The following is a 12,313-nucleotide window of genomic DNA, read 5'->3' on the forward strand; positions in this document are numbered from 1 at the left end:
TTTTTGAATTGGATAAATATGATATTTTAAGGTTTAATAAATTCATCTTCAATACCATTTATTTTATAGATTTTTAGTATCGACTCGTAACTTATTTTTATTCAATAGCATGAGAGTCAATAGTTTTTGTATATGTACATTCACCACTCAATAAATATTGACTGGTATATTGACATTTTGTTCGTATTTTATTTTCACCCTTTTATTTATATTTTAGTTTTAAATATATTTTTTATTTATTTAACTATTTAACTATTTCTATCATAATTTTTTATTTATAAAAATACTTATATATTAATTTATAACGATAACCTAAATTTTAAATATTTCACACTAAAATATAACATGTTTAAAAAACGAAAAACTAAATGAAAATGTTGTATGAAACATTTTAGATGGACAATTCGTAATAATAATAATATAATAATAACTATATAAAAAACGTAACCATTGGAGGGTCCACTTAATCAGAGGTCAAAATAATTAGAATAATGAAGTCGCAAAAATATTGAAGATGGTCTAAGAGTATATATGAAATTCTCCTTATAATCTCTAAAATGACATATTTTAGAGGTTTAGTATCTTGGCTTAGGTGAGATTGTAATGTATATTCCCTATATATATATATATATATATATATATATATATATATATATATATATATATATATATATATATATATATATATATGAAATCTCAAGCCACTCATTGTATCTATACTTTATAAGGTCGAACACGAGAATTTTCTCAGGGTATTCACCCTTGTGATATTTCCTAGTAAGATGTACTATAAAAATTTTATGATCTTTAGGTTTAGTACATTTCACTTTTACTATAAGATCTGGAGTGTAACACCCGGTTTCCAGATCAGATTGATTTAGGGTTTTGAGGAGTCAAATGCTTGGTTTTTAGGTAAAAAAAAAGGCTCACGGCGTGACCACGGAAAGGACACGGCGTGAGTAGTGATTAAATGAAATACTGATTTAAACGGAGCTCACGATGTGAGCAATAAGAGCTCACGATGTGATATACGCTACAACCCAAGCCCATGGTCTTTTAGGGTTCGTATTTAAACCCTATAAACTTCATTTTAGGGTACCTAAGCAGCCTCCTTTGTCCCTAAGCTCAGTAAAACCCTAACCCTATCCTATACTTATGAATCTTGAGCTTTTGGTCGAGTTTTGGTGGTTTAAAGAATAAGAGATCACCATTGAAGCATAGATTTAGCTTGGAAGTTCCATTTACAACCTCTAGGAACACCTATAGACCATTGTGAGTAACCAGGATCCAAGCTTTTTGTTTCCTTGTTGCTATATCTAAGGTTTTATGCATGTTTATCCACGGCTTTAAGAGTTAGAGTGTTGGGACTTCATAAAGTTAGCAACTTTATGGGTCCTTAGGGCCCCTTGATGATTATATGTTATAGATCTAAAGTTTGGATGATGTTTAAGTTTATGCTTGAGTTTTGATCTCCTTTTCTTCACGAATACCCTAGTTTGTGCTCAAGTCTTGTATTGGAGATACGAGACCTTAAAGCATCGATTTTTATGATCCTTAGAGTGTTAGGAAGCCTCATGGAAAAGATAGATTAGAAGATTGATTGATTAAGAAGTTTTTGGATCAAAATAGCTTTCAAACTGGTCTCACGACATGAGGATATTATTGTCACATCATGAGGATTATGAGACTCGACTATTTTGTCCTGTAGTGGTTCATGACGTGAGCCATAGATGGTCATGTCGTGAGGGGCTGTTGACTGTTGACTTTTGTTGACCGTTGACCATTAACTTTTTTACCAGTTTAACTGTGGGTCAAACTTGAAGGATTTGGGCTGTTGGTTAAGATTCTTCCATGTTTTGGTGTTAAGGGGCTCTCGGGAGCAAGCAGTGCAGAAAGGGAGCACGTCGCAGTGTTTTCGAGTTCTTCAATTGAGGTGAGTTTTCCTCACTGTACCCATGAGTCGAAGGCACGAATGCCAGCCCACTAGTTTTGGTTATCATTTATTAGAAGGATGACCTAGGGCTTGTATGTAGCCACGTAGGATAGACCGAGGACTCTTGATCTAGGCTTTTTTTGTTTGTTCCTTGTTTGGTTGTGACTTTAGAGTAGGATCATCTATCCGGGTGTCTATCTCACCTCTGGATACATGTGGTTACGCATTTTTTGTAGAATTGGTTATGCATCCTTGTGTATAGGATGTTGTTATGCTGTAGTGATATGTTATATATATATATATATATATATATATATATATATATATATATATATATATATATATATACCCTGGCGTGGTAGGGTGCAACAATAGTTGTATGTTGGTTAGAGTACCAGTAGGATGGTTATCATCTAGTTGAGTGTCCTAAAGACTGTATATAGTCATGTAGTCATCTATATATATATATATATATATATATATATATATATATATATATATATATATATATATATATATATATATAGGGTTAGGTTCATGTGAGACGGTCTAATTTTGTGAGACCGTGAGACGCATTTTTTTTATTTTTTTTTATTTTTTTTAGTTAATTCAAGTTCCGAAAATAATATTTAAAAAAAAAAAAGAATTTTTGGATTTTTCCATTTATTTTGCATTTTAAAATTATTTTTTTTGAATATGTAAAGTGTAATATTCTATAAGAATATTTCACGTATTTTTCAAAAAAAAATGTAATTTTTTTTTATTTTTTTTAGTTAATTCAAGTTCCGAATATATATATATATATATATATATATATATATATATATATATATATATATATATATATATATATATATATATATATATTTACCCTGACGTGGTAGAGTGCAACAATAGTGGTATGTTGGTTAGAGTACCAGTAGGATGGTTATCATCTAGTTGAGTATCCTAGAGACTGTATGTAGTCATGTAGGATAGCCTAAGAACTCTTGATCTATGCTTTCTTGTCGGTTTCTTATTTGGTTGTGGCTTTGGAGTAGGATCATCTATACGGGAGTCTATCTCACCATTAGATAGATATGGTTACAAATTCTTTGCAGACTTGGTTATGTATCCTTATGTATAGGATATTGTTATGTTGTAGTGATTTTCTAGATATATATATATATATATATATATATATATATATATATATATATATACACACACACACACACACCTGGCATAGTAGGCTATAGCAATAATGATATGCTTATTAGAGTACCAGTAGGTTGGTTATCATCTAGTGGAGTGCCCTAGAAACTATATGTAGTTATGTAGGATAGCCTACGAACTCTTGATCTAGGCTTTCTTGCATGTTAGCAGGTAGCATGGAAAGTGTTGTAGACTGCATGGTTGCTCGTAGTGTGTTCACCGGTCCCTATGCAATGGTGAAAATGTGGCAAATTTATGATTTGGCCACAGACTTCTTCCGATGGTTTAGGCTAGACATGTCTGTTTGCAAGGTTTTGGGAGGGCTATTGCATGTTTGGAATCAGAAATTGGTAGGTCGTGGGGGACCAGGTACGAGACAAGGCCACAGTTTGTTCTGTAGCAATCAGTCTGGCATCGGGTTGGTGTCGTGATGGTTCGGGTAATCATTGTTAGTTGAGGTTTTCTTTCGGAAGTCGCGTGGGGCGACTGTGGGAGTGTCTTTTGGCTCAACAGCTAGGCAGGAATCCGGTATTTCAAATAGTTGGCAGGGGTTGGGACCAAGGAGGTCTCGACTGTTGGTGGGAAGCAGTCAGGCGGCAGCATGGTGCTTCGGATAATAGTTGTGATTTGAGGTTTCGTGTAAGAGTGGGATAACTTGTTGATATGGAAATGCTAAGCCACTCGCAGTGGGATTGAATAATCTCAGAGTAATTGATTTGACCTGGTTGCGCAACTCTCGTTTGAGTCTAACTGTTACAGGGATCAATCTTCTACTCGAAGGATTATCTGAGCCTTTTGTCGAGTATAAGTGTTCTGTAGCTGTATATGGTCAGTGACTTTGTTCCCTTTGAATCATTTCGTTTGGTATAAAAATCTATGGGGTTGACATGGTGGCAGTTCAGTGTGGGAGGTATGACAGGGAGTCAGACCATTGAGACTTTAATTTTTGGATTTCAGGTGAGGTAGGATTGGTTTTTATTCAAGAGATTAAGGATTCGTTCTTGATCGGGCTTGAAGAAGTATTCTAAGGATGGTTTCAGTAGATTTGGATAGGCTGTTGTATGTTCTGGGTTGGAAGTGTTATGTTTGGTCTATTATTCGTCGAGAGTTAGCATGAAGTTGTTTCAGCATGGGCGGTCTGTCTGGGAGTCAAATCATTATGGATTTCAGATCTCAGAAAAGTAGAAATGGGTTGCAAAGGCTGAGGGTTTGATTGTTGTCTTTGGGATGGAAGTTTCGGTTTGGGTTTCAGTTGTCATGGAAAGATTGTTTTATGCGCATAATTTTCGATTATGTTGTTGTTGGTTTTGAAATGAGTGTTAGTAAGGAGCGATTTCAAGGACGAAATCTAATTTAAGTAGGGGAGAGTTGTAACACCCAGAATCTAAAAGATTAATTGTGGAAATAAATCCCCTTTTCTAGGGACCAACTCGTCGAGTTGATGGTGGGAAACTCGACGTGTTGGAGGCCTTTGGGTCGCACATTTTTAGGAACCAACTTGGAGAGTTGGTGAAGGGAACTCGACGAGTTGGATGCTGATTGAGATACCCTAATATTTTTGGGTGTTGCACACTATTTAAAGACCTTAAGTTCTTTGGTTCGCCTCCTTACCAGCCTCCTCTGTCTAGAAGCCATAAAATCAAGCCTTATCTTCCATTGTTGAGTGTGAGAGCTTGGGGAGAGCCATGAGAGTTCATTTTTTGGTGCTAGTTGAAGGAGCTGAGGAATTAGGAGTTGCTTAGCTTGAAGAAGTATCAGATCCAGAATCTCTGTCTTGTTTGCCAAGTTTATGAGGTATCAAGCTTTCACCTTGCTAATTAGTTGCTTACATCTTTTCTTGGGTTAGAGTTTATGCTTTTTGGCCATGGTTGGGTGGATGTTGGCTATTAGGACGTCCCAAATGATTATTCTTTCAGATCTAAGGTCTACATGAGCTCTTTTGGCATAAAGGTGCCAACTTTATGGATTTAAGGGCTTCATGCATTCGTTAAGTCTTTCATTTAGCCTTTTTGAGCTTTTGAGCTTCCCCTAGCAATACTTAAGCATCAAGTTGGAAACTTTACGTGGCCATCTAGCCTTATGGGGTTAGATCTGCATTTTGGGGTTTTGTCTTTGATGATTAAGTGCTTAATGGATAAGCCCTCACTCTTTTAAGTCTAGGTTTAGGGTTTTAACCCATTTCGGTGGTTCCTATAGGTAAAGTAGGAAACTTTATCCTTCTAGATTTCATTTTGGTCAAGACCTGAGCTTCAGATCTATGGGATTCGATGAAGGCAGCTTAATACATTAATATGTTGGGTTTCGGGCGAACTCAGCGAGTTGGATGGTCAACTCGATGAGTTGTTTTGGTTTTCCCTATTTCTGAGTTGATGTAGAACTCGGCGAGTTGAGTAGACAACTCGGCCAGTTAGGTCGATATGGATTATGGATCTTGTCTTTTTGATTCATGTCTTTGAACAAGTTTGTCCCAAGGGGTATTTGAGGTATTCTAAATTGTAATTAATGGAAATATGGGCTTAAGATAAGGCCCATATGGGGTTGGGCCTAATTTGGAAAATTAGGCCATTAGTGGGCTTTTATGGATCTAGTAGTTTAAGGTATTTTGGGCTTGAGTTATTAATAGGCCATCGGGATACAAAGTGTTTGGTCTAGAAAGAATGGTTAGACCTTAAGGCAAGGTCATGTATGGGTTTTGGGCTCAATTTGTAAAATTGGGCCATTGGATGAGTTGTGGGCCTTTGGGCGTTTCAGATTGTAGTCTAAGTCCTGGGTTTTGGACAAGGCTAGTTAGGGGTAAAATGGTCTTTTTACCCCATGTATGAAGTTGTGTTTATGGATCGGAACCTAATTGCTAATTGGGTGTTATTTTTGATCTGATAGTTCGGAGGCGTTGTCAGGGCAGCAGCTCTGGAATTCTTTCAGTGAGCTTCTACATTCGAGGTGAGTTTCCTTACCGGGTTTAACGGGTTGAGGGCACCAATGCCGACCCATGTTTATGTTATATTGTTAGTATGCTAGTTGTCTTCGTGAGTCTTGCATGTGCTTGTTTTTATATGTTTTCTGGGCTAAGGCTCGATGTCGGGCGGGGCCTGATGGATATTTGTATGCTATGTATCTTTGTGATTATTGCATGTGTATGTGTTTATTTGATATATATTATTGTATGTTGGGTGGGGCCCTTTTTACCGAGCCCAGCTTTATGTCGGGCGGGGTCCGATGAAGGGCAGGGCCCACTATCTATTTATTGTATATATGTTATGTGGTCTATAGGGAACTCACAAAGCTTTGTACTTATAGTTTGTGGTTTATGGTTTCAGGTACTTCCGGTTCGATAAGGAAGGGCATGGCTTGATCGCAGCGCATCCACCCATGTTTTCTGCAAAATATGATATTGGGAATGAATTCTAATAATTGCTTTATTTGAAATACTTTTAAATGTTTGGATAAAGTTACAATGGTGTTTTGATTATAATAAAAACGAAATTTTCACCCTTGATTTTTGGAATGTTACAGAACATCCTCACAAGAACCATCAACACTTCTAGGTTTTGACTTAAAATTCAATGCAACACATGGAGATTGTTGCTTTGGAACCCAAATTTGATTCATGGATAGGGAATCATTCCTTCAAACGAATCACAAGAACACAAAATATCATTAGTTTGAACTCCAATCGAGCAAAAAACTTTTTCATCTTCATGAGAATCAACTTGAATCTTCTTGTTATGAACTTCAAGAACATCACATTGAACTCCATAATCTTGAACTTCAACATACGTAAGAGCATGAAGATCACTTGGGTTTTCAATTAGAGAAATGTATTTCTTATTAAACAAATCTCTTTCCTCTCCTTCCTTTTGATTTTCACTCCAAGATACCATGTTCATGGAACTTTCAACCAAACATCCAATCTTTGAAAGTGGTTGAAAAATCAATCTTCCATGATCATCCTTCAAACCTCCATAAGAAACCATAGTATCCTATGAAATCAAGCCACCTTTTAACAATAATCCATTGAATTGATTTTCGTTGACTTTGTATTTAACATCTTCAATGATCACAAACCAAGAATCATAACGTAAGTACACCATCTTTGATAAATCGATAAGATCTTGAGTTTTTATAGAGAGAGAAAGTAATTTTGAATGGGTTTTCTATATAGAGAAAGCAAACATTACTTGAATTCTAGTGAAGAAAATCGAATTATGAATTGAATAAAGGATGAATTGGATTTCTAGAATATAAAAACTCTCTAAAACACGAAGATTAAAAATCAAATAAAGAATCACCAAATCTAGAATGTCATCATGGATCAATTCTTGATAAAATCAAGAACACCCACTCTGATACCAATTTTAGTGGTGTTAATCATGATGACATATGCAGAATTGATATGATCTAGTGGATCATTGTAAGAATCATGAAAAAAAGAGTAAATAAATCTGGTTTAAGCTCTCATTAGATCTAGAAAGAAAATACAAAGTGGGTCTTGTATAATTATCTCTTTAGTCTAACTCTCCAAATGAACATTACATCAGTGAGTGTCACTCACTTCCTATTTATAGGAAAGACAACTCATTACACAATACAAGAGGGTAAGCACAAATGACATCCAAGAGTGAATTTTCACCCTAACAAGGATGGTCTAATATCGATGAAGAAAAATGTATGTGGCAAGTCTACTAGTGATGAAGTACTAAATCTTGCATTAGACATATGTGAAGAAAAGGAATTTCAAGGAAAATATATTGGTTTAAATGATATGCCTAAAGTGTTTACTGATGGATGCATGGAAATTCAAAAGAGAAAACACTTGGTGAATGAAAATGGTCAAAGTCAACTCTATACAAAGGTTCCACTAAAGTCTAAGAAAATAAAAGGAAGAGTGAAGGAAGATGACATTGATCGGGAAGTTCTAAAAAGAAGAAACAAGTTTAAAGACAAAAGAAATAGAATGCTAGGAGTGAAGATGATGCAAGTTTCTGGATTAAGGGAGAAAATTTTGGGTTGATCAAGAAACTGGGACAATTTAGGCCCAAGGGTATTTTCGGAATTATTACCTTTTAAAGGTTTTTGAGTTAGTTTTGGAGTCTAATTAGTTTAGTATATATAGCGGGGTTAATTAGAAGTTTTTTTAATGAAGTTTTGTATTCCCGTTTATCAATTAAGATTGGAGAACAAGCAATATTCCCAGAAAATACTTCTCCTCTATTTTTTTCCTGCACAATGAAGTTCTTTATTCTCCCAAATCATGTTAATTAATTCTTATTTTTCTGTCTGTGTTAAGCTCTGATTCAATTTCCAGTTTTGTAGTTAACATTCTAATAGAATCAAGTGAATTGATTCTTGGATAAAGTTCATTATCAAGGGGATTAAGTGAATATATTCCTACAACATGGTGTGAAATGATAGGTTTGTCATTGGATATAGCGTGACAAAGGTACCCAAGGAAAATGGAGAGAATGGATCAAGGAGCGAGTTTATTTGGTGTTGTGGCATAAATATTAGGGTAGCAAAGGCATCCAAAAGTGCGTAGGTGGAAATAGGTTGGTTTTCTTAGGTATAGAACCTTGCTGGGTGTTTTATTGTGAATGGTAGTAGTGGGTAAGATATTGAGTATATATGTGGCGAAAGATAGAGCATGGTGCCAAAAATAAAGAGGCAACGATGCATGAAGGAGATTGGTTCGTACCATGTTGTTGATAGTGTGTATAATACGTTCATCTTTTCCGTTTTGAGGAGATGTGTATGGGCAAGTGAAACAGAACTGAGTACCGGTTTTAATAAAGAGTTGGTTGAACGTAAAGTTGTTAAATTCTCTATCATTATCGCATTACAAGGACTTAAAGGTTTTGTGAAATTGTGTTTGAATGTTGGTTTGAAATTAGTTATACACATCAAATACTTGTGATTTTGTGTGTAAAGGAAAAGTCCCCAGATAATGAGAAAAGTCATCAAGTAACACAAGACGGTATTTTAGATCAAGTTTAGATTTAATAGGAGAGATCCATAAATCAGCATGGATTATATCAAAAGGAGCAAAAGTAAGAGTATGAGATAAAGAAAATGGTAAACGACAATGTTTCCCTAAAGAGCATGCATTACACATGTGATTAAACTTGGAATTAAGATTGGAAAAACTAGACTTAAGTAGATTAAAAAAACAGAAGTTCCTGGGTGACTAAAGCGATTATGCCAAGTTAAGAGTGAAGCGGCATGAAGAGCAACATATTAGGAAGTGGATGTGGGTGAAGTGAATCGATAAAGATCATCGGTACTGTTGTGCCTCGTGGGGACCTTCTTCGCTATAAATCCCTTCACAAAAAAACTGAATGGATCAAATTCAACAGAAAGGAGATTATCAGTTGTAAATTTGCAAACAAAAACAAAGTTTTTAATGATCTTAGGGACATGAAAAACATTGTGTAGGTGATAAGAATGATTGGGAAAAGAGAGGGTTACGAAACCCCGGCCAAGAGATGGAATATATGTTCCATTACCAACTTGAATTGAATGCTGATTACTTAAATGAGATATATGAGAAAGGTTACCTGGGTCGTTGGTGAGATGGGAGTTAGAGCATGTGTCCATGTAGCAAGAGTTTTCAGGAGGACGTAAGTGCATGGTTTTGAAGGCAGCATCAAGTTGGGTCAGTGTCATTGGTGTTCCATAATCGTTGGAGTAGTGAGATTGAGACCCATTTTGTTGTTGTCAATTTGAAAATCTTGGAGAAGGTCCCATGAGACCTTCTTGAGAACTGAGAGCAGCTGTTGGATAGGGGCAGGGAGGAAAAAACCATGGTTCCATTTGATACCATGGGAATGGCCATGAATAATTATCGGGTCCAAAATTGGAGAAGCGCCCACGTCCCCTTCCTCTTTCGCGTTGAGTACCTCGACCCAACTGATTTTTGCAGTAGTTACCTTGACCTCGTGAAGCATTGTTGGTATTATTGTTATCCGGTGAGGGAGATATGTTGTCATAGGAAGAGTCATTCATCTTCTGAGTAACCATGACTTGCGGTGGAGGGATGACGTGGTTGTTGCGTCGTTTTTCTTCTAGGAGAAGTTGGGAACATGGTTTTTTTTTAAAAACTTGGAAGCATGTCGGTTTGTCGTATCAAGTTGCAACAGTATCATAAGAACCATGTGTAAGACCAAAAATCATTTGAAGGACCATTTTAGTTTCTGAAATAGGATTACCTATGTTGGCAAGTTGATCAGACAAGTTCTTGAGACATGATTAATAGTCTTGAACAATAGAGAAGGATTCAATTTGACTAGAATTGAACTGTTCTTACAAGTAGACAGTGTGTGTGGATCGATTTTCTTGGTAGATCTCCTAGCTAGATTCGGTTCCATAAATCTTGAGCAGATACACCCGATTTCATGATCGATTCCTGAAGATCAGAAGAGATAGTGGCATAAATCCACTGTTTGACAACGGCGTCTAGGCGAAGCCAAGTGGAATCATCGACATCTTTGGGGCGTGGAACATCACGGTTTATGTGATTCGATACATTGTATCCGCAAACATGAATATTGAAAAGTTCCATCCACGACGTATAGTGACCGTCGGTTCGTTCAAGGATAACAGGAATGGAGTTCTTAATGTTATTGACACCGATTGTTGGGTGAAAAGGTGTTTTAGAGACTGAGGAAGAAGAATCATCAGTTACAGGTGTTCCCCTCATAGTGGAAGAAGACGATAAGAACAGAGGGTATAATTAGCGGTAGAAGAAGCGTTATATGGGAGAAGCAAAATAGGATTTTTATGTAACATTCCAAAATTTCCAGATAAAAATTTTCATTTCAAACATCCAATAGTCATGTCAAAACAACCAAGAGTGTATCATAATGAAAATAATATCATAGTACAAATCCTAAAATCACATAATGCGGAAAAACATGGACGGATGCGATGCGATCAAGTCGGACCCTTCCCTTTCGAGCTGGAAGTACCTGAAACACAAACTGAAAACCGTAAGCACAAAGCTTAGTGAGCTCCCCCAAAATACTCCATACCATATATACATAACAGTCAAGCATAATAGGGTCTATTTAAACCCCTTCAGTCTCTTTCAACCGGTAATGGGTCTATTTCAACCCCTTCGGTCTTTTTCAACCGGTATTGGGTCTATTTCAACCCCTTCGGTATCGGGTCTATTTCAACCCTACAGCTAACTCATAATCATAACAGTAAGAGTCATAGAGATAACAAACATATACATGCAATACAAGAAATTTGTCACGAGGACATTTATCATCCTACCAACATAGTCTAATGGGCCGACATTAATGCCTTCAACCCACGAGTAAAGCAAAGGAAATTCACATCAGTTGGAAGATATCAAATCACACTTGGGTTGCTGAATCGTGAAGTCCTCTCACTAAATCACACATAATAGAACTGTAATTAGCAATTAGGTCATTAACCCTACTCAAGAGTCTAAATCCCAAACCTCGACTTCCAGGGTAAAAGGCTGCTTAACCCTTCCCTTATTGGGCCTAACATACCAAGGCCCAAATCCAAACTAGCCCAAGGTCCAAAAAGGCATTCCAAGCCCAATATGGGCCTAAATCTATAAAGGCCCAACACAACAAGGCTTGCGGCCCAACAAGGGACCAAATCCCTAAGCCCAAAAGTGGACTAAAACCAAAAGCCTAAAAACCTCTCTGTTGAGTACACTGTCACAACTGGAAATTTTGTGTTATGTAATCTATACATTCAAGCTAATGTGAATCAAAAACTTAAGAACATGTGTAACACCTATGATTATGACTTCAAAAACTTCAATCAAATACATTATACAAGTACTACAAATAGTCACCAAACAATTGGAAACCCTAGAAGTCCTTGTTTAAGTCCACTTTGGACTAGGACTCCCTTAATGGATCCAAATGGACCAATAAGCTTCCAATTAGACTATCATGGGCTTAGAACCCTAATTAGGCTCTAATTGGACCCACACTAATTTATTTCAACATTTTGGGCCATATTGGGCCTAGAATGAAATGAATTGAAAGCTTTGATCCATGAATACCCTAAACTAGTTCAACAAAAATGGAAAAATCATACTATATTCTTTTATGAGAAAATTCACCCAAATTAACTCTAATGTTGGGCTTAGGGGCAAAGGCCCAAATTTTTCCTTTTCTTTCCAAATTCTCAGCCCAAATGCACAAG

The 12,313-nt window shown here is 36.3% G+C and overlaps 1 protein-coding gene across 1 annotated transcript; it reads right to left on the reverse strand.

The window, feature by feature from the left end:
• Positions 1–10,472: 10,472 nt before the first annotated feature.
• On the reverse strand, positions 10,473–10,820 carry LOC145050243 (uncharacterized). The gene has a single exon (XM_078998524.1). It carries the CDS (start codon positions 10,818–10,820, stop codon positions 10,473–10,475), a length of 348 nt encoding a protein of 115 aa, XP_078854650.1.
• Positions 10,821–12,313: the final 1,493 nt, after the last annotated feature.

This window comes from Lactuca serriola, chromosome 5, assembly GCF_051521515.1.
Source record: "Lactuca serriola cultivar US96UC23 chromosome 5, Lser_US96UC23_V15, whole genome shotgun sequence".
Taxonomy (NCBI): domain Eukaryota; kingdom Viridiplantae; phylum Streptophyta; class Magnoliopsida; order Asterales; family Asteraceae; genus Lactuca; species Lactuca serriola.